We start from the raw sequence: 27,092 nt of genomic DNA, 5'->3' as shown, positions 1-27,092 counted from the left end.
GAAAACACCTGGGAAAGCTTCGCAGATGCGTGCTCCTGCTCACCCCACTCACCAGGCAAGGGCAATTTTGTGGGGACGTAAATGGGAAGTCACTGAGTGGGCACCCCCTTACAGTCCTGACTGGGCTCCATGCCGCTTCTTTTCATCCTCTGGTCTTAAAAACTCCTTAGAGGGCACCCGCCTTTCTTCCGTTGACAACATAAGGAAGACCGCGCCGGCATGTTAGCGTCCCAGGACCGGCAGTCCTTAGGGACGGTCTAAATGGCTGCCGTCACCACGTACAAAAGGGTCCTGAACTTGAAGGAGCTCACATTCAGAAACAACGCCTGTAGTTTTTATTTTTATATTTTAACTAAGTCCATGTCTCGATGAACTTGTTGAGGTCTCCTCGTGCATACAGATGGTCCCCAACTTAGGAGGGTTAACAATGATTTTTCGGCTTTATGATGCTGTGAGAGTGACTGGCATTCTGTCAGGACTATACTGTAAACTTTGAATCCTGCTGTATTTCTGGGCTAGCAATACAAGGCACAAAACTCTTGCAATGCTAGGCAGCAGCAGTGACCCTCAGCTCCCAGTCAGGCACGCAACCACAAAAGCACACACACGAAGCTCTGCTGTGTACCGTGTGGCCAGAGTTTTCTGGATGCAGGTATTCAATAAATTGCATGAACTCTTTAATACATTCTATACACACACTGGGCTTTGTGCTGGGTGATTGTGCCCAACTGTAGACTACTGTAGGTGTTCTGAGCAGTGTAAGGGAGGCCAGGCTAAAGTAAGATGCTCAGTATGTTAGTTAAATGCACTTTGCACTTAACGATAGGTTTATCAGGATATGATCCCATTGTAAGTCAAGGAGCACCTGTGTATATGAAATTCACATATGATACATATTTGCATATCTGAACAGTATGTGATATAATAATATAAGCCAAAATGTTAATGGTGAGACTAAGCAAGGGAAGAGGTACTGTTCATTTGTGCTTCCTAATTTTTCTGCAGGAATTATATGGAGATTAAGTAAGCAGCTCTTGGGGCTCTGTGTACAAATGGCTAGGGGTACAGGGCTGGGGGACAGGAAGAGCAGCAGATGGCCAGCAGCCCTCCCCCTGCTGTAGGCTGCTCATCAGAACATCACCTGGGGAAAGCAGCCAAAACCAGCCCCCACAGCAGACCTGGATGGGGTTCCTGGCTCCTGGCTTCAGCTAGCCTCAGCCATTGGATTACAGCATTTGGGAAATGAACCAGCAGGTAGAAGATACTGCCCACCCACCATCAGTCTGCCTTTCAAATAACTAATCTTAAAGAAAATCCACTGCAGGGGGCCTAGGGTCAGCAAAGACCAACTCACCTCCCTGCAGTCAGGGGCCATCCAAGGAGGTGTGCAGCGCTCTGTCCAGGGCCACCCCGTCCCCAAGGAGCAGAACAGAACTAGCAGCAGGGGCTCCTGACCTCCCAGCTGCCTTTGTCTTGGCTTTCCTTTTTTGTATTAATTGAAGTAAATTTACTTCAATTAAAAATCCACCACTTTAACTCTTTTAAAGTGTACCAACCAGTGGCTTTTAATATATTTAGAGTTTTGCAACTATCACCACCACCTAATTCCAGAACACTCTCATCACCCCAGAAAGAAACCCCATTCCCATCAGCAGTCACTGGCCATTCCCCCCTCCCAGTGCTGGCCACCATGAGCGTCCTCTCTGCCTCTGTGGATTTGTCTCCTGTGGGCGTCTCACATACGTGGAGACATGCACCGTCTGCCTTCCCTGGCTTAGCACGTTGTCCAGGTTCCTCTGTGCTGCAGGATGGATCAGTTCGTTTCCCTTTACGGCTGAGGCATACCCCGCTGTACAGACAGGCTGCATCTTCCAGGGTTAGCCTTTACTGCCATGACCAGGCTCGGACTCACTCATCTCACGGCTCAGCCCACCAGCTCCCCCGCCATGTCTTCCTTCTCCTCTCCACATCCCGCCCTGCAGGGGCACTGTCTCCACCCACCCTCCAGCCCAGTGCCTCCTGCTCCCCAGCTCGACCTCAGCACAGCCCTTCCCACCAGAACCCTGTCTTGGGGGCTGGAGTTGGAGCCCACAGTTGCTCGTTGAGTCTGTCCCTTGCACATAGAGATGGAGAGTGACTTGGGCCCCCCGGCTCACTGACAGGGTGAGGGCAGCAGCCCCTACACACTTGCACCAGCTTCAGCCTGCACTCCCTTCTCTTCCTTACCATCTGAGCTGCCATCCAACACAGCCCCATGTTCACTGCCACCTCCGTGGAAAGCCCACCTGCAGCCGCTCTCATCAGTCACAGACCTCACTCAGTGCTGGGGACTCGGTGGCCCCAGGCTCCCTGAGGGCAGAGAGTAGGACTGCTTCCCCTGCCAGCTTCCCATGGGTGTCAGAGTGCTCCCTCCATACACACACACACAGGATGGCCCCCGACTTGAAGCATGGGGCTGACCGGAGACGAGGCTCACCCAGGAAGTCGTCAAAGGAGAACTTGTCGTTGTCCCAGATCTGGAAGACCACTCGCGCTGGGATTTTGCTCTCGGTCTTGTCCAGGCTCCAGAAGGCGTCCTGACCCAGAGGGAGAGCAGAGAAGGAAGCAGCCAAGCAAGGTCAGAGCGAGGCAGGGGTTCCTTCCAGGCTGGAAGGCCACCAGCAGTGGGGTGGGGTGTCCCTGAGGGCCTTGCCAGAAGCAGGTCCAGGTGGGACCACCAGGTGACCCAGAAGGCCACGTTCGGGGTCTGAACGGTGCCAGACAGGCCCGCTTCACGCAAGAGGGCTCCTCAGTCCTCCCAATCCTGTAAGCCAAGGTTATCATGCCCATCTCACAGATGATGAAACAGAGGCCTGGAGGAATCTGCCAGATGTAGGACAGCGCACACTGATGCTGCTGAACCTCACCCTTCCTGTGCATCAGCCCCCCTCTGTGATGGCCTCATTTCCCCTCCCAACAACCTATGAAGGAGACAGTCTTTACAGCTGAGAAAACCAAAGCCAGTAACTTGTCCGACCCAAGTGGCCAGCTGGGATTCTAACCCAGGAAGTCGGGCTCCAGGGTCCTGCTCTCAACCCTAAACCCTGTTCTGCACATGTGGTCTTGGGGTCAGGGTGGGCTTGCTGAGAAACTGAAGCCCCCCCCCCCACCCCGGATATCACTAGAAGGCTCTCCCAGTTGTAGGAGCTGGCTCTGGAACCAGGAATCCAGGTCCCCTTTCCTACCTCCATCCCACCCTACACTCACGTCCAGGAGGTTGCCCTAGGCAAAGTCAAGGCTAAGGAAGTTCCCAGTCCCCCATGGGAAGGAGAAGGGGGCCCTCCACTGCCAGCCCCAGCCCCTCACCCCAGCTCTGCCTGGGGACAGGGTCTGCTTGGGTTTCTTCCCAAGAGGCCTGAGGGAGCCTCAGGTGTGGGCCTGAGCCTGCCCTGGGTGCAGCCACACTCAACCCACAGGATCGTCTCGAGCTTCCCCGCAGAGCTTCTCTGTTGTCTCCCCAGCTTGACCTGAGCAGGGAGTGCGGGCCAGGTCACAGCAGGGGCCCAGACCCACGCCTTGAGGGGAAAGCTCTGTGAGGAATGGGGGACCCCACTGCTGACCACAGCAGGGTTAGTCTGGCCCTGTGCTGCCCAGCCCAGGCAGTAGCGGCCAGTCACACAGAACCCGCCAAGGCTCTTAATCAAAGACGTGACCCCTGCCTTCTGGGGAATGTCACTGTGCAAAGCACCCAGCCATGGCCTAGACTGCTGCCTCAGGTCCCCAGCTGGTCCCTTGGCCCCAGCCTCCGTCTGGTGCCTCCCCCCTTTCGGGGCCCCAGCTCTCCTGCAGGTGCCTGCCTCCTCTGGCGAGCTTTTATGGGCAGCTCCGCAGACTCGCCTGCATGGGCCGCCAGCATCCTCCACTCCTCTGGCCAGCCTGGTTTATGGGCTCAGTAATGAGCCAGAGGTTCAAACAGCCCCTGGTGGGAGCAGCTGGGCCGGGGCTCCAGCCTGGGGAACGAGCCCCCAGGTCCCAGGCGCTCATTACACTCCCTGCCTGGGCCCTTTTACTAGCTGTTTATTTGCAGGGTGGGTGCCTGACGCGCAGGCAGGCCCTGGTGGGTGTGCTGGGCTCCAGGTGGGGAGCCGGCCGGGACAACCAGCGATGGTTCAAAGCAGCCGGATGAAAGGAGACCTTGTGTTTTACGACAGTCTCGTCTGGTTAATGGGGTCCCTGGAGGGCCTGCCTGCCAGAGGCCCTGAACCCCATAGCAGAGGACTGGCTCTGTGGCAGGCGCAGGGAGCCCAGAGGTGGTGCACTGACCTCCCTACCCTGCCCCCCATCTGAGTCCTGTAGCCCAGATCAGATAACTGGTGCCCCTCTATGCACATGGCTCCACCTGCCTCTCAGGGTCCCTTCCCCACAGAGCACCCTCCTGGTTCACTTCAGAACCACCTGGGCTCTTACTGTTTCTCTACCGCCTTGCTAGTCTTCATAGCTCTACCCTCACCACACTCTCCCCAGAGCCTGGAACAATGAGGAACTTCCTGCCCCTTCCTGCCCACCCCTGCAGTGTGCCTCTCCTCCTCTCCCTCACTGCCCTCCTTCCCCCAGGCCCAATCAGGCCAACTAGCTCCTTCCAGAGCCCCTTGGCCCACTGGAAGTCCCCAAGCCCTCACCCCCAGGTCAGCCCAGCTCTCCTCTCTGCCTCACGCATAGATGAAACCTCCCAATGGCAGAATGGAGTGACCCCGAATGCTTAGCCGGGGACCCCAGCCGGCCTCCAGAAGCACCGGGTAGCATTTCTCTGAGCCACCATTGGCTCTTCCTCCTCTGCCCTCTGTCTCTCCATCCTCCCACCCTCTCTCCAAATAACTGCTATTCCCAGCCATTTCATTGATCTCAAATCACCTGCCATAGCTCCAGATTCTCTCCTCTTACCTACACACCCCCCTCCCGCAGCTCCTTGCCACAGCCCACCTGAACAGCCAGACCCGCATCTCAGCCTGGCTTCCCCACCCACGCTGAGCTCCCCACAGGATGATAACACACAGGAAGCCTCATCCTCCCTTCTCCATCCCCGGCCCCACCCTCTCCAGGCACAGCAAAGGCAGCGAGGGGTGCCCGTACGACATGCAGCTCCCCAACAGGTGCAGCGCTGTCTCTGTCATGGCAACAGGCTTGTGGCACACAGACACGGCTGACGCTACAAATGGGCTGGCTCTGCTCAGCATCGCAGGACACCTTGCTCAGTTCTGCCATCTGGGAGGTCCCCGGCAGCAATCCCCGGGTGAAAGAATCAGGTTAGCCTTGTTTAATCCATGCGTTCTTTCATCTCACAGCTTTAGAAGGTTCTGTAGAGCCTTCTGGGTTCTCCAAGTGCACACAATCCTGTGTGTGTATAGGGTGGGGGGTGGGCTGGGAAGATCAGGCAGAGAGGATGTGCTGGGGGAAGGGCAGCCATGGAAAGTGAGGCAGCCCAAGGATATTGAGTATTTCCCAGCTGGAGCCACTCCGCCAGCCAGGAGCGAGAGAAGAGTCATAGAAACTTGCAGATCTGAACCCGTGAGCTGCCTTTGGAGGGAAACTGGAGCAGCAGGAGCTAAATATCAGAGAGCCACATGCCCTCTTGAATAGGGGAGCCCCGCAAGGTGGGCATACCAGGGACAAAGGGGCTGTGAAGTTCCAGCAAGGCATCTGCCTGCAGTCAGCTTGGCCGGCCTCCCAGCCCCGGGATCTTTTCCCAGATGGCAGGCCCTATACCATCAGCTCTGCCCTCATGGAAAGGGTCTACAGCCCAGGAAAGACCTGCCCCAGGAGATACTGCCACCACAGACCCAAGTCCCCAAATCCACCTCACCCCACTGGCTGACACTACCAGGTCTCCCCAGGCGCCTTCAGCCTGGGCAGAGAGAAGAGGGCAATTGATGGCTTCAGGACTCATGGGGCAGGGTCACTCCCAGTGACTTCCAGCTTGCGTGGCAAACACAGGCACCAAAGAAACAGGAAACATGGCAGAGGAGGGCCTCAGCCACCCGACTCCCAATCTGTGGACAGCCTAATCTACGCAGCAGGCCCACCCTCTTGGGAAGCTCCCCCAGCCCTGTGTTGGCCAGGCTGGGTTCCCACTCTCCTGATGGGACTACAAGCCCCTCCCTGCTGCTTGTCTTGAAGAGGAAAGCAACGGAATCAGTGGCTTACGATGGTTGTGGCCCTGGTGGGTCTGGCACAGCCACAGTGCTGCTGGTGGCAAAGATGGGGGAAGAGGCGAGAAGAATGTGGGTACAGAGTTGGTGGTAGCAGCAGGGATGGGAGTGTGAGCGCGTCAAGAAAGATGGGGCAGTGTGGTGGTGACGGTGGCAGTGATAGGACAGCATGGTGGTGGCAGCAGCAGTGTGGTGATGACAGCGGTAGTGGTGTAGCAGTACTGGCATGATGCTGTATGCCAGTGGGGGCACCAGGGAATTGTGACAGTGGCCAGGCGGTGACTGTGGGGGTGGGATCACGTAGGCTGATGTCAGAGATCCTCAGCGCAGGTGACCTCAGAGGCAGGACGCCACTCACCTTCTTGGTGACGGTGCAGACCTGCTCAGCCGGCAGGTAGTCAAAGGGGAAGACGAACCTCCAGTTGAAGTTGCCCTCTCCGCCCAGCGAGCGGTAGTGTACATCCGTCTTCTGCCTGTGCTCCTCCAGGCCCACCATCCAGCTGCACAGACAGGGGTGCAGAGGCTGTAGCTCAGAACCGATCCCACCCCACGCGCACCCTCAGGTCAGGGTGGTGGGAATGCAGAAGGCAAACAAACGCAGTGAGTGATGTCACAAGTCTTGCCCCTAGGGGACTCCCCAGGATACAAAAGGCGCCATGAGCGTGACAATATTCTAACTTCTCAGCCACGCCTGGGGGCTTCAGCCAGTCAGGATGTGAAGGCAGAAGAAATCCATCAGCAGGAGTCGTCCCCCAAGTGAAGACCACCCTCTAGGCCTCCTCTGGGGCGCAGGGACGACTCCCCCTACCCTTTCACGTAAATGTCACTCATCTTCTCCCCTGTGATGCTGAGGTCGTCCAGGATCACATCTTTGGTGTTCCAGACAATGCAGCGCAGGAAAAACCTGCAGAGCACAAGAAGCACCCACACTGCTCAGATCTCCTGGCAGAAGGCACAAAGGCCTGGGCCAGCTCATCCAAGATGGCTGGATGCTCGGCCAGGCCCACACCAGAGCTGCGTGGACTCTCAGGCCATGGCGGCCCAAAGCCCCACCCCACCCAGAGATGGCTGCAGCGGCCCCCACACACCCCCCGCCCCACCCCGGCTCAGCTTGGCGCCTGTGGCTGAGGTCACCTCCTGGCTCTCCGTGGGGTGATGTTGAAGGGGGGTCCAGGTCGCCCCAAGGCCTTCGGGAACAGGTCTATCCACATCTGCAGCTTCCCCTGGGGAAACACGCACCATTCCCTCGTACCCATTCCACCCGTCCGGCCGTCACTGAGGGCCTTCTCTGGGCCGGGGGCTGGAGGTGTGGGACAGAGACCAGGCCCCACAGCCCCAGGCAGGGGGTCACAGGGCTGGTTGCAGAGGTGAGTCCCACTGTCCTAGGGGAGCCCACCCCACTGCAAGCCAAGTGCAGTTCTTGTGCCTATCTTAGAGAAGGAGCAGGGGTCAAAGTGACTCCTGCAAGGTCACAGACATAGAGGACAAAAGAGATGAAGTTGCAAAACCGTGCAACAGTGGGGTGGCTGGAAGTCAGACCCTGAGGGCCAGGGCGCACTTAGTGCCAAACAACGGGGCTGACGGCCCCTGCCCATTCACAGAGACGGCTCTCCTGGGCCTTCTCTTGGCCTGTAACCTCTGTTCTCCTCCTCCTCCAAAAACCAGCTCTGTGCTCCCTCCTCCACGAGGGCTCCCGAGCTGCTGTCTGCACTCGCCTACCCTACACAGGAGGATTCCCTTGCTCCTCCCGACAGCTGCTCTCTGTGGTTCCCCAGCCATTTCTTCCCAGCCACCCTATCTGAACGCCTTGCCATGGACCAGCACAGGCCTGGCCCACTGAGGCTGACTGGTGGCAGTGGGACAGGGAGCCTCTGGGTCCAGGGTGGAACAGCCAGGCCTCATGTGATGGCGGAGGGGGCTGGAGGCCCCTACAAGGGGATGAAGACAGCTCTTGGACGTGGTTGCGGGTCCTGGAAGTAGTCAGGGAGACCAGGCCCTGGAGACCTCTCCTGGGTACACAGTGACCACCCAGACTGAAACAACAGGCCACGGGGGGCATGGCCAGACCCTAAGCTCCCCGCTGGCTTCCATGCTGTCCTCGGGGTGGGGCTCCCTGGGGTTCAAGGACTATGGGGTCATGCGGTCGAGATCCGACCTGCTCGATGTTGGGCTGCAGGGGGCTGTAGAGGGGCCGCGACTCCACGTGCTCTGGAACCAGGCCCTGCTGCTGGAGGACGTGCAGAGCCAGGCGCTCCTGCACTGGACCCAGGTGGGGGTTCGGCATTCTGCCAGCCTCTGCCCAAGGAGAAAGCAAAAAGCAAAAGGTTGCAGGAGCCGAAGGGTGAGAGACAGTGGGGCTGCCTGGGGGCCACAGGAAGCCCTCACTCCCCAGCCTGGCCACACCCACCCACTATTCACGTCTAGCTTTCCATAGGGAGCCTTGTTGTCCATGGGCTCCTGGCTTAAGACCAGAGATTCCCTACTGCAATCACATCCACCAAGCCTCTTCCGGAAAGTTCTTCTTCCTCCTTTCCACCAATACAAATCCTTCCTGTCCCACGAGGCCACCCTTCCCCGACTGCTCGCAGCCAGAAGCCTCAGCAATCTCTGTCCCAGGCTGGCATCTCAGAGGGGTCACGCCTGTAAGTTGCAGCGACAACACACACTTCCAGAGCAGGGGCTGTGTATGTGCAGGCACTGCTTGACATCGACACCTGCCATTCTCGTTGGGCCCCGGAAGCTAAGCGCTCTCACCATCCCCATCTGACATGCTGGGAACTCTGGAGCATAGCAGCACCTCCCTCCCAGCCCACCACAGGCCCCCACTGCTCTCTTAGGAAAGGTGACACATGGCACGGATGCCCCTTTCTCTTGTTTCCCAACACAGCACCTGGATCGAGGATGGGGCCCTCAGGTGGGGAGAGGACCCGGGGCGTTCCTCACCCTGAGAAGCCTGGATGGCTATTTAGCAACATGAACTTGGAGCGCCCTGTGACAGAAGACTTGATGGCGGTGGGGGCTCACATGCAGCTATACACACACACAGGCACGCATACCTCAGCTGTGCCCTTGTGCGCCAGCATCCACACCCATCCCCAGCATGCCTGCTCTGCCCACCTGAACAGGGGCCCCAGAAGGAGAGGCATGGCTGCCTGGGCAGTCTGGCCCTGCTCGTAGCTAGCTGGCTGAGTCTGGACAGGTCGTGAATCACTGGTAGCCTTCAGGGACTCACCTGCCCGGGCAGACAGACATGGGACTGCTCTGCCCTTAGCTCTCTGTTTCCTATGGCTTCATGATCCTGAGCCCTGGCCCCTGCGCTAAAGCTGCCCACAGAAAGAAATGAGACTACTCCCCCAAAACAGACACACACTGTGTGGGACGAGAGAACGGCTGTGAGTCAGGTGGAGGGAAGGGATGCTAACGGCCAAGTCTGGCTCAGCCGTGACCTGGAAGGATTAGGAAAACAGAAGGGGGTGGGAGGAACCTGGGGTTGGGGGCATCAAAGCCATCATTTCCCCTTCATAACCTTGGCTCCAGCTCCAACATCAAACATCTTTGAAACAGGAGGCGAGGGGCCACCTGGGCCTGTAAACACCTCCAGGGAGTCTGGGCAGCTCTGGGTGGGCGAGGCCAGCCTGTGGGCACCCCCAGCACTCAGAGAACACGTGGCAGGACCCACAGCACTGTGCAGCCGGGGGCCCCACAGGCCTGCTTAGGTGTGCGGCTGTGCACCCGAGGAGCCCAGAAGGTGCATCAGTGACAAGCTGGCGCCCTGGGGCAGACTCAAAACTGTTCCTCAGAGGTAGCCCACACCCCAGCTCCAGCTAGGAGGAGACAGATCCTAGCCCTGGCCCTGACTCAGCCCTTTACTTGCCCAGATGGTCCTGAACCTGGCCTTGGACTGACCCCTGAGCCTGACCCTTCAGACTCTTGATTTCCACGGTGGCATCCCAGAGGAGCGAGCTTAGCCCATGCATGCTGCCCCAGAAAGATCCAGGGCAACCCTGCTGACATGGAGTGTGTCCGTGTGGCCCTCTGTGACGTGGGCAGGCCTGCGAGAGAAGAGGAGGGGCTGTGTGCCAGCTCACCTATGTCCTCAATGGTGTACTCTTTACCCTGGAAGGTCACGTGGTCTGTCCAGTACACGGGGGCCTTGACTCGGTGCTGCTGGCAGAAGAGGTGGAGGAGCTGGGAGGGGCGGAGCTGGTCCCTCCACTGGTTTGGTCCAGAGCTGAAGCCCAAGCACACAACAAAGATGAAGCACTCCAAGGGTGCTGAGCAGGGCAGAGGGGCACGCAGTGACCTGGACCCCCCACCACACCCCCGCCCCATGCACAGCCTCACCCACCCTTCACAACGCCAATGATCACGTGCCGTGACTGGGTATTCCCATTTCACGGATGAAGAAACTGAGGCCCAGAGAGCTAAGGACTGGTCTGCATGTACACAGGATTGGAAGTTAAATGTTTCCAATTTCCAAAGCAGAGACTCAGACCCAAACAGGACCCAGATGGCAGAAGGGGGCACTGTCCACACCTCTTCCTCCAACAGACTGGCATGCACCTACCCTTACAGCCCCGTCAGCACCCATGCGTCCCACTGTATGTCTCCCTTCCTCCTTTCCCTCCCTCTCTCCCTCCCTCTCCAGGCCTCAGTGATACATGAAAGGAAGGTAGATTATAACCTGAGGGGGAGCCAGGTTCTTAGAGTCACAGCTTCCTCATCTGTGGAGTGGGGACAAAACCCTCAACGGGCTGAGTGCAAGAACGCCCGAGAAGGGCTAAGCCCTGGGATGGCCCATGGCAAGCGCTCAGGGTGCATGGGAGAAGTCAGCTCACACACGTACATGCAATAGGTCTGTGGGAGGCCGCAGCGAGCCCCAAACTTGGACAGCAGCCTGTTCTCCAGGTCGATGACCGTCTCCCCGATTTTCTCGTCCTTGGAGAGGAGGTCATAGTCATAGAGAGCGACCCTCAGGTCCTTCTCCAGGGGCAGAGTGCAGGTGAGCTCGAACATCCTGCAGGAGGAGCCACGGTCAGCACGCCCCCAGCTCCCCCACGTCCTCAGACACAGCGGAAACTCAAGCAAGTGGCAGGGCCAGGACAGGCCCCAAGAGCCATCCCAGCAGGTCCACTTCCTCAGCCATCCTGCGGCCCTCAGAGCAACCACCCTGGGCTTTGCTGAGTGTGTGCGAGGTTTCCCGTACACCAGGCTGATGCCTGACGGGCCACAGCAGGAAAGCAGGAGTTGGAGCAGAACCTTAAAGCCGAAGTGCTCACCGTGTCACCAGGAGACACGAGATGTGACACTCCAGAGCCATGCGTCAGAGCTCTGGAACTCACACCAAGGGAGTGGCCTGGAACCCACTTTCTGGACTCTTGGGGCTTCATGTCTGCTTCCAGGGTGGGGTGTGAAAAAGATGTCTTCGAAGAGAGTGCCTGCTGCATCTGAGACCCTCACCTACCATGGGGGCAGAAGTAGGGGCGTTCTTTCCTCTCCCCTTGAGATGAGCTGCCTGCAGGTAGGAGATCCAAGGCCGGTGCCTAACTCCCACTCAAGACAGCTAACGTGGTTTGTGGCAAAGAGGAGGAAGGCAGGGGCCACACGAGGAGGGGCCAGTTCATGGCTGGGCAAGGACACAGGCTTCATATGCAGAAGGGCCACCATGAGGCCAGACTCGAGCTGTTCTGGCTTCCGGCCAGAGGGAGCTCCACGAGTTCCTACAGCCAGAGACTCTGAAGTGGACCACCCAAGGGCCAGGAGCTGCAGGGTGTCCGGCTAAGGGCAGGTGGCGTCCACCACAGCCCAGGAGGTGCAGAGGGAGGGCTCCGAGGGGCTCTGAGAGGAAGCTCTGGAAAGCACCCACAAGATGATGAATCGGCTTGAAGCACCCGACATCCAGAGTGCACAGACAACAGGGCAGTCGGCAGACGAAATGCGCCCCTTCCCCAGTGTGAGCTTCCTGGCCCGGGCCGCACAGCAGTCACAGACCTCGGCGGCTGGCTCAGCCTCCTTCCGTCCACGCACTCACTCCTCGACAAAGGACCTGGCTAGGGAAGGGGAAAGGCAAAATTCTCTCCTGCAAAGTCACCTGGGTGCTTGCGGATGCATGTGAATGGGCACTGGCTTCAGCCCTGAGAAGGTGGGTCTGGGACTCAAAGTGGCTGAGGGGCAAGAGAGAACAGCTGCCCACTGGCCCCAGCATCCCCTTGGGCAGAGGGGCAGGTCACTCGCCGCCCCCTCCCTGCCAGGAGTGAATGTTTACAGGGTCCTGGCAAAGTGACCACTAAGTCGAGTTTTGATTCTGTCTCATGAGCTGGGCTTGTTCAACCCAGGGACTGGAGAGTGAGCCTCCGCTGCGAGGGGAGGGAGGCTCAAGCGTGGCCACGCTTCGGGGTGACGGGAAACAGGCACGAGAGGGGCTTTTCTGCACTCGCCCTCACCTGGCTGGCCCTGACATCATGGAACAGCCTGCCTTCCACCCCTCCCCAGTGCACTGCCCCATTTCCATGAGCCCTTGGTGCTCACTGAACAGAGTTCCTGTCTCCCACCTGCTGAATTCCCTCCAGCTCCAGGGCGGTGGTGGCCCATCAATGGCCAGGATTGGTGCCCCTTCAAGAATGACATTTCTCCAGGTTGACAGGTCCTGGGTGCAGGGCTGAGTGACCACAAGGAAGTCAACAGACACTGGCCGTGAATTCTCTGTGTTACTTCATGATACCACAAAGCCAGGTGCGGTCTCCCGCTAATCTCCCTGGGAGCCCGCCTTGCCCTGTTCTGAGCTTGCAGAATCATCGTACTATTCTGGCTCCACATGCTTCCTTAGCTATCCACTATGGACACACAAGGGACTCTAAAAGAAAATACTGACTAAATGCAATGTGGTGCCCTGGGTAGCATCCTGGAACAATAAAAAGACATATGTTGGATCCTGATAAAAGCCTGCAGTTTGGTTAGCGATAATGCACCAACATCATTTTCTTCATGTTAACAAATGTGCCATGGTTAGGTAAGATACTAACGGTGGAGGAAATGGGGCAAAGGCTGTGCCATCTCTGTAACTTTTCTGTAAATGTAAAATAATTCCAAAGAAAAAGTTCATCCAAAAAACAAGGCAGAATTAGCAAATGCCTCCTCTGAACGTCCATGGAGACTCCTGACTTAGACGTAACCTTGTGTGCTTACCTAGGAGCTTCCGCCAGAACGCGAGCCTTTAGCACAAGGAGAAGTGGCTGAGGTGGCCACATCTCCCCAACTCGACTGTGGCCTGCCCACATAGGATCCTCCCTCCCAAGACCCAAGCCGTCCCCAAATTACTTTCCAAACACAGGCTCCAGGGTGCAGGGGATGTAGTTGTCCTGGTCGCTCACTGATTCCTTCCCTACGGAGATCTTGATGTAAGGATCACACTGGGGGAGGAGACAGAAAACGTGTAAGTGAAACCCCTCTCCCAACACATCCCTGGGACTTCTGAAGACCATCGGGAAGCTGCCACGTGCACTGTGTCCTGCCTGCCAGGAGCCTTGCCCTGCATACCACACCACACGGCCCTGGCGTGGGCTTCTAAGCTCAGCTGCAACAGTGGGAATGGGGTGCCTAAGGGTGAGTGGGGCAGGCTCCACCCTCAGAAGCACCAGTCCGTATGATTTACATGGGCAGGCCAGACTGGGCCCTCTCTGACGCTGCTGCTTAAGCAGGTAGAGAGGGAGAGAGCTGGTCAGACTGTGCCCACCTAGGCCAGCCCAGAATGTTCTCCCTGGAAGCTTCCAGCCAGCTTCCAGGAGTAGCTGAAGGAAGAAGGGCTCACCCAGCATCGAAAAGACCAAATGGTTACAAACCAACTCGTTGGCCTGAAATGTGAACCAACATACTGGCCACAAATTCTTCCCAGAAGCTATCGGTGGGCCCCGGGGCTGAGGATTGCTCTATTTAGCTTTGAAATTCAGCATTATAGATGCATCGCCAGCCTCTGTCCATCACCTCAAGGACACATACTGTGTCTAAAATGTTAAGATATGTACCCTAGCTTTGTGCCTCCAAATTCCAGTGGTCCACACCCCTGCCTTTCCTTTCTCTCTCTCTCTCTCTCTCTCTCTCTCTCTCTCTCTCCCTCTCCCCTCCCATTCCATCCCTGCCACTCCCTATACCTCCAGACTCCTTCCCTCCTACAATCCTTCTCTCCCATACTGGGCCAGAACTAGGGAAACAAGAGCTGAGGCCCAAGCCTCAGGCACAAAATTTGAGAGCCAAAAAACTCAGCAATCAAGACAATGTTTCAATGAAATATTTTAAAAATGTAAACCAATGATAATAGTCTGTGATGAACTAAATATCAGAACTGTGAATAAAGACAGAGTGAGTAACACTGGACTTTCCTCTTGCCTCCGGCTCAGGAGTTTCTAATCCTGCTCCCTCCCTACTGTGCGCCTATGCCAGTGAAAGCCCTCCACAATCCAGCCCCAACCTGAACCTTCAGCCTGACTTACGCCCCATCCTTGTTCTACATACACAGGACGCAGTCTTCTTCCAAATCTCTGCCTATGCTTCGACTCTTCTGAAAATGGTAATTTTTTTAATCCTTAAGAGTTCTTTGGGAAACCTCCTTCATCTCTCCAAAGTCCTTCAGCCTTCTCCAACCTCCTAGAGTACTTGGTCCTTGATGGAACTCCGTCCTGTCCCATCTGGGTTTTGGGTTTCAGTTTGTCTGGTTTCCCCAGTTTGCTGTGAACTCGCTGGGGTGGAGACTGTGGCTGGATGCCACAGGCCATCTGTACCTACACCCACTATTCTGGTGAAGGTAAGGGTTCTAGACATGTTACCTTCCCATTGGGGTCCTTGGGCTGCAGGCCAAAGGCACGGACGATGTAGATACGGACCAAGCACTCCTGCGGCCCCTGGGCAGCCAGCTGGTGGAACTGTCTGGGGGGCATGGGGATAGCTGGGTCTTCTGGGAGTGGATAAATTTTGAAGAGGCCCTGAAAACAATGAGGGGTTCACTTTTTATTTTGCCATCACTGTCACCAACACAATCACCGTTACGACCACCGCACTCATCTCTACGAGAGTCATCGCTACAGCGATCACCCAGCCCATTGCCGCTCCATCACCATCAGATTCTGCAGCAGCGGCAGCACTGCCAGCAGCATCAGCACCACGTGACCAGTGTCGTTGCCATGGCTCTCTCTTCCCCACCTAGTGCTGTAACAACAGTCCCAGGGCTGCCTGGGTTAGGGATGCTTCCTCCAGGACTTACCTTGAATTCCCCAATGACAGACGGATCTTCCACCTCTTCCTGAGTCTTGCCCCGGTAGAGCTTGAAGGTGTTACAAAAGTCAGACAGGCCCTCAAAGGCCTCCACGTTCTCCAGCTGGGTGTCGTAGACCTGCCACACGGTGGGGATGAGGGAAGAGGACAAGGAGAGGAAGTAGAGGGACAGCAGAGGAAGAGGGTGGTAAAGGAGGTGAAAGGTGACAGCATGAGAGGGAAGGAGAGGACACGAAACAGAGGAGGAGAAAATGAGGAAAGAAAACAAAGCACAAAGGAATGGAGGCCAGGAGCACGGGGTTGGGGAGGTCAAAAGGTGAGAGAGAAAGTCAAATAAGGAGCAGTGGCACCAGTCAGAGACAGGCTTCTCTGGTCAATCAAATACCCTGGATATGGGAGAGCTGTCGCATCCATGCGTGTTACAGTTTTAGGGGACCAAGATCCCAAACGAATGAAAAGTTGACTGTATTTTTATTTGAAGACTGAGATACAGCTCTGAAAAATTAACAGGTCAGCATTTCAAGCAAAAATGCTCACTGTTCAATATGTCCAATGATAACGGTATCAAATATCAGGTCTGGTATATGTTCTGAGCAATACTTTATAGCCAGTAATTTTTATTTATTAGGGCAGTGTTTTGAAATTGCTTAGGCTTAAGTGAATCCAGTTTTTTTATTTTAGATAATATAATATACCCAATAAATATTAATATTAAATTGGTTAATATACACGCTGACTCTCTCACCTTTATAATATTATTTCTCATTTAGACCCGGTTCAAGTTCTACCTCTCCTGTGAGGCCCAAGGTCCACCTCTTGCAAGAAATATTTTATTGTGCAAGTGATATAGGATATCAAAAATTTGAAAATCTTATCAAATATAAAGAAAGAATTAATGCTGACAAATTCTGATTCCACAAAATAACTAGTTATTTAGCATTTGGTATGTGTCTCTTTGAACAGTGTATATATATACACACACACACACACAGGGACTTCAAAAAGTTCATGGAAAATGGAATTCAAAGTAGTGTTTTTTGATGCAAAAAAGTTCAAATTCACGTATTGCTTTTAGAGTATAAATTTTCCATGAACTTGCTGGAGACCCTTCATATACATAATTTCAAAGTTTTTTGCACCAACATAAGCTTATCCTTTAATTCCATTTTTCCATGAACTTTTAAAGTATCAGACTTCAAAACACTCATAGAAAAATGTAATTAAAAGATGGGAATTTAAAAAAATAAGCTCCTTTTCTCAACAGAAGCTCCATCAAGTTCAAGACACTTTTGTAAGGCAGGACACAAGCCATTCAGGGCACTGCTGAAGAGGTGAGGGTCCTGGGCCTTTAACCGAGTTCTGCAGTACTTTTCACACGTCTATTTAAGTATCCTTTCATCTATGTTCAGTAAGCCCCTGTATGTTTATCTGCTTTATCTCACTATTTAGTTGTCTTTGCAGAGACTCCAATTGTGCAGATGTTGGGTCTCCTCTCCGCTGACTTTTCTGTAGATCATTTACTCTTCACTCCTCTACAACTTCCCCTTTGCTTCCATCTCATGTTGCTTTCTACTTTCTGTCCTCCGGGCCCCTGCTTACACTTGCTACACGGCCACTCTGCCCAGAAATGCTTCTAGTTTCACATCTGCTTCTCTTTCCCAAGTCCCACACTTCATACTTCCTGTGGCCACTCATCTAATCACTCCTTAAGCATTCTTTTATTGCTGCTTGCCTTCTGACTGCCCAGTTTTAAAAAGCTCACAGCAAAACGTTTTCCCTCTTCTGTTCTTTGGTAATTTTTTTTCTGGTGCATATATATCTTCTTTCTAGTAAATTTTCACTTGTATTTTGTGTGTGTGCATGTGCGGGATGTTTAAATTAACACTGTGCCGTTTCTGACTTCTTGTCACAATTCTCTCTATTCCCACCACGAAGACAGACTGCTTCCTTCCAACATGGCTCATCTGTGTGATGCTTGTGTAGCTCCACCATCTCTGCTTCTCTGGGTCAACCTAGGTCTAGGAGATGTCTGTCATCTCCTGAACCTGCTCCAAAGTTCTCAGGTCCACTGTTCTAAATAAGGAAGCTAATACCTATACTTCATGGTGAAACTTCAATTTTGGGAGAGCTGTATTTTAAAATCTTATTATGAATATTCTCAGGCACTCACAAAAAAAAAAAAGAGAGAGAGAGAGAGAGAACAAGAAAATAAATCCCCACGGGCTCCTCATCTGTATGAAAGAACCATCGATATTCTTCTATCAGGAAGCCTAGCTTGTGTGGGGCTTTCTGAAACCAGCTACCTCAAGGGCCTTCCAGCACTCTCATGCATCTTCTCTCCGTTTACTGTTGAGTGGCCTCTACCCAATCCCGGCTGTCTTTGGGCAGCCCTTACATATATTTTGGAGTCTGTGGCTTTCATTTGTTTCCAACTTTTCTGAAAAATGAATTTTGTGGGTTTGAATGATTTCCAACAGAAAAGGGGAAAAATGCTGACTTATGCAGCCATGTTCATACTGGAAGTCCCAATAAAATACTTTATAATTTCCAAGTGGTTGGACTTTTTGTTTAAACTTTTATTATTAATTTCTCATTTTATTGCATTTTAATCTGTCTTGTATGATTTCTGATTTTGGTAACATTACTAAACTAATATGTGATCAAATTTTGAAAGTGTTCTCTGAGCATTAGGAAAAAATGTACTCTCTCTTTTTTATTTTCTCAATTTCAAAGCTATAATTTTAGCTTCATGTAAAGCGACAATTTTAACTTGACATAGCTTACAAAAACATTTACCTTGTTATTCAGATCTTCTATTTCTTTATTTATTTATTGCCTGCTTACTTGGTCAAGGAGGAATGTGCATCAAAATCACCCCTGCAACTTTCATTTCTGTCATGATGTTCTTTTAATTCTGTGAGCTGCTGGTTTCTATATTTCTCTCTAATTTTGGTGTTAGAATTTCTAAGCTTTGGGGGACTTTTCATTGATATGGATATCTTTCATTTAAATCAAATGCTATTTTGTTTCCTTTGCTTTTTATGTTAAATTCCATCCACTTCCCTTTTGTTTGTCCAAGTATTTATTTTTCATCCATCCTACGCTGTATTGTTCTAGATGTGCCTTTTAAGGACAACATGACTGGCTCTTGATGTAATCTGAGAGGTCTTATCACTTAATGGAGAAGGTTAACCTACTTTCATCTATAAAGAAAGCGAGTGTTTTGTTCCTTTTCTATTGCTTTGTGCATGCGTCCTTGCTACATCTTGTGTCTCCAACACTTTTGCTGTTTGGATTATGAGTTGTTCTTTCTCACACTTGTAACTTCTAAACTGTGTTCTCTCCTCCACCCACCACGTGCCTGATTCTCTCCATCATGCTCAAAGACCTGTGCTGGTGGTGGTGGTGTTCTCCCACTTGCTTGTCCTTAAAGAACCAACGTCCCTTCCAGGCCTAGTTTCGCCCCCAGCACCATCTGAATGCATTTTGCTCTCTCGAGCCTATTCTCACTTGGATGCTGTCAGAGGCCACCTCAGAGAGGTCAGGCCGGAGGGCCGGGTGCCAGCTACACATCCGGTATCTGGGGAGGGGAGAGAGAGGCCAGGGCCAGGGCCACGGGGCCACCCTGGCAGGAATCGTCATTCTTGCTTGGTTTGTTTCATATTTTTGGCAAGGCCACAGTACCACATGCCAGACCTAATGTGTCGGACCTTCTTCCTGGTACACAAATAGTCCTGTCTCTGTGCCCGACCTCACATGCCCAACTCCCGAGGCAATGAAGAACTTGCTGCTTGAGGCTTGCCCTTGCTGCCTGTGGCCTAGTCTCTAAGCAGCCAGGTGTTCAGCAACAACTCACAGACAGCTTCCAGTGCGGCAGAGCCAACAATGCCCACCCAGGGAGATCGCCCAGTACAGTCCCCGAGGGCTCTCGGCCAGCAGCATCAGCGAGAGCCCAGGCCCAGCTCACCTCACCTCTCACTCATCCAGTCCCCTATGGGGCTCCAGGGGGCTTCCCCAAGGGTCTAACATCCTGGGCTCACCACCCGTTCTCTCTTCCCCATGCCTGGGCAGTAACCGTGGGGTTCAGAGTCTCCCCCACTTATGTTCCAGAAATACCAAGTGAAAATACAGAGCATCCAGTTATACAAGGGACTCTTCAAAGAAATTTCATAGAAAATACCCATTATGAAGATCTGTGCATAGAGTTCAAAAAGCCTTTACACCCAAATAAACAGCTTTCAATTTCATTTTTCTACAAACCTTTTTAAATACCCTCATATTTGAATTTCATCTAAAATTATGAGAAATAATTTTTAGATAAGTATGTCCTACCTAATGTTTGAAGCACGTTTATACCAAAAATGTATTCATTATTTATCTGAAACTCAGTGTAACTGGGCATTCTAAATTTTGTCTGGCAACCCTATTCTGGAGATTATACAACTCTTTGGGAAGAATTTTTGAGTCACTTCTGGCTATCTTTTTAAAAACTAGTTAACTTTCAAAATATTGAATTGTACTGTAGAATTTCCTTAAAATATTGGAATTTGGGTGGTTCAATTCTTATTCTTTTTACAGAAATAGAGTTTATCGTAGTTTTATATTTGCTAGGTAAGTTCTGCCCCAATTTTAGGGGCTGGGCAGGAGAAGGGGGAGGTCAGAGGTACAGTCTCAACTGACTTTCCTTTTCAATATAAATTTCCCATTATAGCAAATTTCAAATAATATTGAAAGAGAACAGTGAGGGGCCGGCGCTGTGGCGTAGCGGGTAAAGCTGCCGCCTGCAGTGCCGGCATCCCACATGGTCGCCGGTTCGAGTCCTGGCTGCTCCACTTCCCATCCAGCTCTCTGCTGTGGCCTGGGAAAACAGTAGAAGATGGCCCAAGTCCTTGGGCTCCTGCACCTGTGTGGGAAACCCGAAGGAAGCTCCTGGCTCCTGGCTTCAGGTCGGCGCAGCTCTGGCCGTTGCGGCCAATTGAGGAGTGACCATCAGATGGAAGACCTCTCTCTCTTTCTTTGCCTTTCCTCTCTCTGTGTAACTCTTTCAAATAAATAAATAAATCTTTAAAAAATAAAAAAAGAAAGAGAACAGTGAAACAAATCTCCAAGCTTTATCAATTTCCACTGTTTTGCAACTTTAAACCTTTAAATCTTTGAAAATCTGTCAGTGGGTTGCTCACACCAATCTACCTTCCTAGTTACTTGTTCAGGGGGCAGCGAGTGCTTCTTAGGGGGCAGGGAGGATTTTAATCCCAGGCATAATGTGAGAATTTTTTAGCACTTTCCAGAAATATTTTCTTGGTTATCACAACCCACACCAACTTCTTGCTCTAAATTGATAGGGTAGCCTTTCTCACCCCAATTAGATCATCAGAACTCATCACCCTTGGGCACCAAATGATATCGATATATGTATGGGTATCTTTACATATATATGTAAATTTGTATGCACAAACATGAGTATACCACATATACACATATGCATTATGTGTGCATATATGAATATACCATATACGTGAGTATATCATATAGGCCTATACATATACATGTAATACAAGCATATGCCATATATACATGAGTATCAGATATAGACAAACATGATTATACTATACATATATGTGAGTATACATTTACATACATACATGAGTGTGTCTTACATATATACATGAGTATACTATGTATATCCATGAGTATACTAAATATCTACACATACAGGAGGATAGCATGTTTTTATGCATAACACATGAGCATATCACATTTATGTACAAGTATACTATATACATGGGAGAATAGCATGTATTCACACAAGCACACCGTATTTGTACGTGAGCGCACACAAGAGTACAGCATTATCTACATTGAACACATGAGCACACAACAGTTATATATGCGCATACCATATACATAAATACACAAGAGTCTAACATGTGTTTACCTGGAACACACAAGCACACACAGATGCACATACGGACACATTCCCCTCCTGTGGGGCCTCACCTTTAGTGTGTCAAAATCCTTCTCCAAGTAGGAGCCGCACTTCTCCCTCTCCCCTATGGAGGCGAAGAATTTGCTCCACCAATCGATGAACTCTTCTTCCTGAGTAGAGAGACGGAGACGGCTTAGGAAACAGCTTGCAAGTAGGGCCCTTCTGAGTAAGAGTCCCCAGAACCACTGACCGGCCTGCACTCCAATGCCTTCCTGCTGGGGGAGCTCTGCGGGGCAGGGAACAGACTCCTCAGGGGAAGTTTAACACCCACTGGGCCTGGGAGGCATGGGCTCCGCCCCCATTTGCTCTGTGCTTCTGTTAAGCTCTCAGGCCTCCTTCTTCTGTTCCGTGAAGTGGGCATCACCATCATGGTACCCCCTGTATCCTAGGGACACGCTGAAGCTAAAACCAGAGGATACGCAGGGTGACTCTGGGGGAAGAACCGATCATGTGGCTTTTAATGAATAAAATGCAGCAGATCCAGCAATGCCCAGACCCAAAGGAGCCATCTAGACCTGCTGCCCTGGCAAGAAAGGAAGCCCTGGGAATCAGAACTCAGCTTCCTGCAAGGCCAGTCCAGGCAGAAGCGCTGAAAATCCACAAATACCAACTGCCCTTTATTCAAAGACGCTGCCAGATGGGGGGAATTCGGAGAGACGAAAGGGAGTCTGTGACAGCACGCACTGCCCCGCCTTCCTCCAGTCACTCGTATCTGCAGGAAGATGTGGCCAGGCCCATCGTGGCAAACACTGGCCTCCTGCTCATGGTATTTCCATGGGTCTTCTCAGTTTTGGGGGCTACACCCTCCTTCAGCCGTGTCCTGTCATCCGGATGATCAGCAAGCTCGCTGAAGGTGGGATGCTCACTTCTCTCACAGCTGTCCCGGAACCCCCCACCCCCGCAAGGCTGGGCACTGGCTCTGTGTCCACACCACTGCAGCTGCTCTGGTTCAGTGGGAAGACACAGGGTGTCAGGAGAGCCCCTCTGAACTCGCTTTCCTCCTCTGTGAGAGGCTGGGCTAGCGCATCTCTCAGGAGTCTGCTCTAATTCTGTGAGATGAGCTGGATGCCTGCTGCTGCATTTCTGAAAATGCTGGCAGCCCCCTTTGAGCCAACATGAGTCCTAGTTCCCCCAGATGAAGGACAGGCACAAGCTGGAGCCAGGCCCAGGGCACCTGAACAGGCATCAGGGAGAGGGCAGGATGAGGGTCCCAACATCCTCGTGTGGCCGCCTTACGCAGAGCAGCACAGGAGCACCAGATTGGGGCAGTCACCCTCTGACCACTTACCAGGAAGGTCTTCTGCAGCGGAGCGGGGAGGAGCAGGGAGGAGCGGGGAGGAGCAGGGAGGGGAGGGGAGGGGAGGGAACGAGAGGAGAGGAGAGGAGAGGGTTAGAGGGGTTAAGATGCAGGCAAACAGAGCTTCCTGATTCCTACTCTCCTGAAAGAGCCAGCTTAGAGCAAGGCAGCCCCAGGCCCTGACATCAGAAGTTCAATTTCAAGGAAAAGATGCTAGGGATGAACACACATGTACAGACACACATACCAGACTCACACAATGACCAGCACTCAGAGGAAGACACATATACAGCCACGCCCAAGGGAGGTGAGTTTACTGAAACTCTCTCCCTCTCTCTTTCTCACACACACACACAGGCTAGATGTGCACCTGGGTAGACATGGAATTCAGTTTAGCTGTTAGGTTCCTCCAAAACATTTATTTTCCTTAAGCTGCGTAAAGATTTGAGTTCGTAACTTAGGCTCAGAGGCAGGCACAAACACAAGCACTGTCTTCTGTGAAAAGGACAGACACACAGGCAACAGTTGCTGAAAGGTATTATACTCCTCTCAGTCTTGAAAAACCAAGTAATTTTTTAAAAAGCAGTAGGTGACGGAGGATGTAAATAATACCATTAACAGTAACAACTAAGTAGACAAACATGATAGAAACTAAAAACAGAAAATATACCTTCTTTTCCAGTACCCTTGGAGAACTGAGAAGAAAATAAAAAGCCACAAAGCAAATCTCAGTAAAGTTCCAGAAATAAAATCCCTATCAGTCACATTCTCTGACTGTACTGCAATAAAACTAGAAATCAATGAGAAATGTTAAAAATTAAAATCTGTTCCTTTTGGAAATTTAAAAGCACACTCTTACTACTCTTCTAGAACAAGGTGAAAACCAAAACCAAGATCACAGGTACCAAGAAAATATCAACCATGAGAGGCAGAGGCCCCAAAACGTACGAGCTGTAGCCGTATCTGCACCAGCTGAATATCCAGCCTTAAGTGTTCTCACTTTTGTATACAAAGAATGAAAATAAGTAACCTGATAATTCAAGAAATTGGAAAGAACAGAAAGATCAAAGAAAGCTGCAAGAAACTAACATTTTATAAAGGCGAAGATACTTAAATCCCAGAGCAAGCTTTCAAAGACCACTAAAATAAACACTCATCAAAACTAATTTTTAAAAATAGGTACAATATTAGGAATGTGACAGATTAAAAACAAAATATGCTATGGTTAGAATAAAAATACTCACAAATGCACAATATATAATATTAGTATTCTATATTAATATTTACTAGGGGGAAATCAGTAACAAAATCATGTAAAGTCTATTTGAGGTGAGTGATTTTCTAGAAAAATATAAATTGGTAACAGTGATTCAAAAGGAGCCAATTTTGAAATGATCTATAAACCTGATAAAAAGTGGAAGAGATCCCAAAGAACGACTTCCAAGAAAGATATCGGGTCAAGCTAAGGGAAAGTTCTATCTGTTTTCAAAGACGAAGTCACTCTGTTCTACAACATCGACAAAAAAGAAAATGTTCCCCACTCATTTATGAAACAACACCTGAAAAAGAATGACACACACACACAGATTTATCTCTTTCCTGGGTAGAGCTATAAAGATCCTAAATAAAATATTAAACAGATTGCACAGTAGACCTGGCATGATTGCACTGGCTTATTCAAGAATGCAAAAATGGCTCAATAATGACGAGCAATGACAGAAACCCCACAAGATCATGGTCAACAGAGGTTGGAAAACTCCAGCGCACTGGCTGGCCATGTAGCTTTAAAACTTAAACAGCAGTGGCTGCTTTTCAGGGATGAGATCAGAGTGGAATGATGGCAACAGAGACCTGTGTCCTCCAAGCCTAAAATATTTACTATCTGGCCTGAAAGAGAGAGTTTGCCAACCCCTGATTTATAAGATGCAAAACAAAAATAAAAACAAAAGCAAAAAATAGCAGAGGGAGGGGTAGAATGTCTGGTTTATTCCTAAAGGAAACTCTCAGTGGATTAAGAGTAATAGGCTCTTACTAGCATTAGGAAGATGCTCTGAGAGCCCACGCCAGCACTGTACTGCATAGCACCAGGCTTCCTCCCTTCCTGGACTTTGCCTTTGGCGGCCTCTCCTGATCATCTGCACATGACCCAGAGAAAACACTAAAGCAGATCTGTTAGGAGCCTGATTCCAAGAGTTCAGATCTCACCACTCCAGCCACGTGATCTTGGACAACTACCTAACTTCTCCATTCTGCAATTAGCGAACCTGTAAAATGGAAAAATAACAGTTCCAATCTGATAGAGTTATTGGGAGGAATAAATGTATAATGTGCTCAAAACGGCACCCAGCAATAAATGCAACCTAAGTGTTACTACTATTACTGATAAATGTGCTGCTGCTGCTGTCGTGCAGATCATGTTAGCTTCTTGGCCAAGGACTGACATTTCCACAAACTGCCGGCAGGAGTGATGCTGGCCACACATTTTCCAGAAAGTCAATCAGTTGCATGTTTCCATAGCCTTAAAAATGTGCCTACACTTTGACCCAGCAAATCTATTCTAGAAATCTACCCAAAGAAAGTACATGGATATGCTTAAATATTTAAGTTCATTTAAAACACTGAAAAACTGGAAACTGAAGTGCCCAACTGTGAGGAGCTGTCTGGGAAAACCGTACATTCATGATTAAAGTGATGCTATAGAAGGGAAGTCATGCAGAGCTGGTGATACTTATAAAGGGTTAAATACTGTATATCACTTTAATAAAAGGCCTAAACCCCAATGTTCACAGTGATTACATCTAAATAGTGATGTTACCAATGTTTTATTTATTCCTTTTATCAAAAATTTAGACTTTTCATTGTGTACAAGTATTTCCTGTAAGCTTTAAAGCTTTTTAAAAAGTTTTTTTAATTTCTATTTTTTATTTACTTGAAAGGCAGAGTTACAGAGAGAGGAGGAGAGATGGGGAGGCGGTGAGGGGAGAGAGAAAGAGATCTTCAATCCACTGGTTCACTTGCCAAATGGCTGCAATGGCCAGGCTGCGCCAGGCAGAAGCTAGGAGCCCAGAGCTTCTTCTGGGTCTCCCATGTGGATGCAGGGTCCCAAGCACTTGGACCATCTTTCACTGCTTTTCCCAGGCACATTAGCAGGATCAGAAGTGGAACAGCCAGGTCTCGAGCAGGTACACATATGGGACACTGGCGTCTCAGATGGAGGCTTAACCTGCTTTGGCACAACACCTACCCCAGAAATTAAAAACTTTGAAAATAAAGAACAGTAGCAGGATGCCTCAAAAGACAACACACAGAATCAAAGGCATTTGCAAATCATACATCTGACAAGGGATTTTTATCTAGAATATACAGAGAACTCACACAATTCAGTAACAACAACAAAACCCTGATCTCAAAAAATTTAAAAAGACCTTCCTCCAAAGAAGAAACACAAATGGCCAATAAGCACATGGGAAGATGCTCAACATCACTGGCCATGGGAGAAATGCAAAACAAAGCCACGATTAAAAAAAAATAAAGTCACTCATGAGGACAGCTATATTGAAGAAGTCAGATGACAGTGAGTGTTGAAGACGTGGTACTGTCGCACGTTTTGGTGTAAAGCTGTGCAGGTGCTTTGGACAACAGTCTGGCCGTACCTCCAATGGTCAGTTTCCTAACAACCTGACAATTCCACTCCTGGATATACATCTAGCACAAAAACATGTATACAACTGTTCAAAGCAGAATTATTCATAAGAGCCCAAAAATCTAAAGGATTCAAATGTCCATCAACTGATGAATGGATAAAGGCATATTATTTGGTAACAAAAAAGAATGCAGAACATATTACAAAAGAGAATGACACATATTACAACATGAATGAAGCTTGAAAACATTATGCTAGTGGAAAAAGCTCATCAGCAAAGACCACACATTATATGGGTCCATTAACATGAAATGTTCAGGACAGGCCAATCAAGAGAAACAAAAAGCAGAGTGGAGGTTGCCGTGGGGCAGGGTTGGGAAGAAATGAGAGATGACTGCTATTGAGTAGAGGGTCTCTTTGTGGAGAGATTAAAATATCCTAAAATTGGTTACAGTGATAGTTGCATAACTCTGTTAAATACTAAAAAGCACTGCATTGTATACTTTAAATGGGGGCTTAAGTAGATTATCTCATTAAAACTATTAAAGTAAAAATTATCAAATGCAAACATGTAACTTCAAACAAAAGAACAAAAGGAGCAATCCCAAGTGTTTATTCTATAGGAAGTAAGAGTCAAATAGGTATTTTGACAGAATAACCAACTGGCCACCCAGCAGAATCTACACCTTACTCAGTTTTCACGGAGGACCCACCCTG

At 50.7% G+C, this 27,092-nt stretch overlaps 1 protein-coding gene across 17 annotated transcripts in view; it reads right to left on the bottom strand.

The window, feature by feature from the left end:
• DYSF (dysferlin) overlaps window positions 1-27,092 on the bottom strand; it is a 189,343-nt gene that overhangs the window by 12,015 nt on the left and 150,236 nt on the right. For all 17 annotated transcript variants that reach the window (XM_062209628.1, XM_062209632.1, XM_062209630.1 and 14 more), the window contains 11 exons: window positions 21,447-21,545; window positions 15,439-15,567; window positions 15,005-15,160; window positions 13,503-13,594; window positions 11,032-11,202; window positions 10,274-10,416; window positions 8,341-8,480; window positions 7,320-7,408; window positions 6,994-7,089; window positions 6,544-6,685; window positions 2,477-2,576 (listed from right to left, as the gene is read on the bottom strand). In XM_062209628.1, the coding sequence (XP_062065612.1) occupies window positions 2,477-2,576; window positions 6,544-6,685; window positions 6,994-7,089; window positions 7,320-7,408; window positions 8,341-8,480; window positions 10,274-10,416; window positions 11,032-11,202; window positions 13,503-13,594; window positions 15,005-15,160; window positions 15,439-15,567; window positions 21,447-21,545 (1,357 nt within the window). The remainder of the gene's footprint in view (window positions 1-2,476; window positions 2,577-6,543; window positions 6,686-6,993; window positions 7,090-7,319; window positions 7,409-8,340; window positions 8,481-10,273; window positions 10,417-11,031; window positions 11,203-13,502; window positions 13,595-15,004; window positions 15,161-15,438; window positions 15,568-21,446; window positions 21,546-27,092) is intronic.

This window comes from Lepus europaeus, chromosome 13 (assembly GCF_033115175.1).
Source record: "Lepus europaeus isolate LE1 chromosome 13, mLepTim1.pri, whole genome shotgun sequence".
NCBI classification, from domain to species: domain Eukaryota; kingdom Metazoa; phylum Chordata; class Mammalia; order Lagomorpha; family Leporidae; genus Lepus; species Lepus europaeus.
Note: the sequence above shows the minus strand (reverse complement) of the source record. Positions and strands in the feature narration are given on the sequence as shown.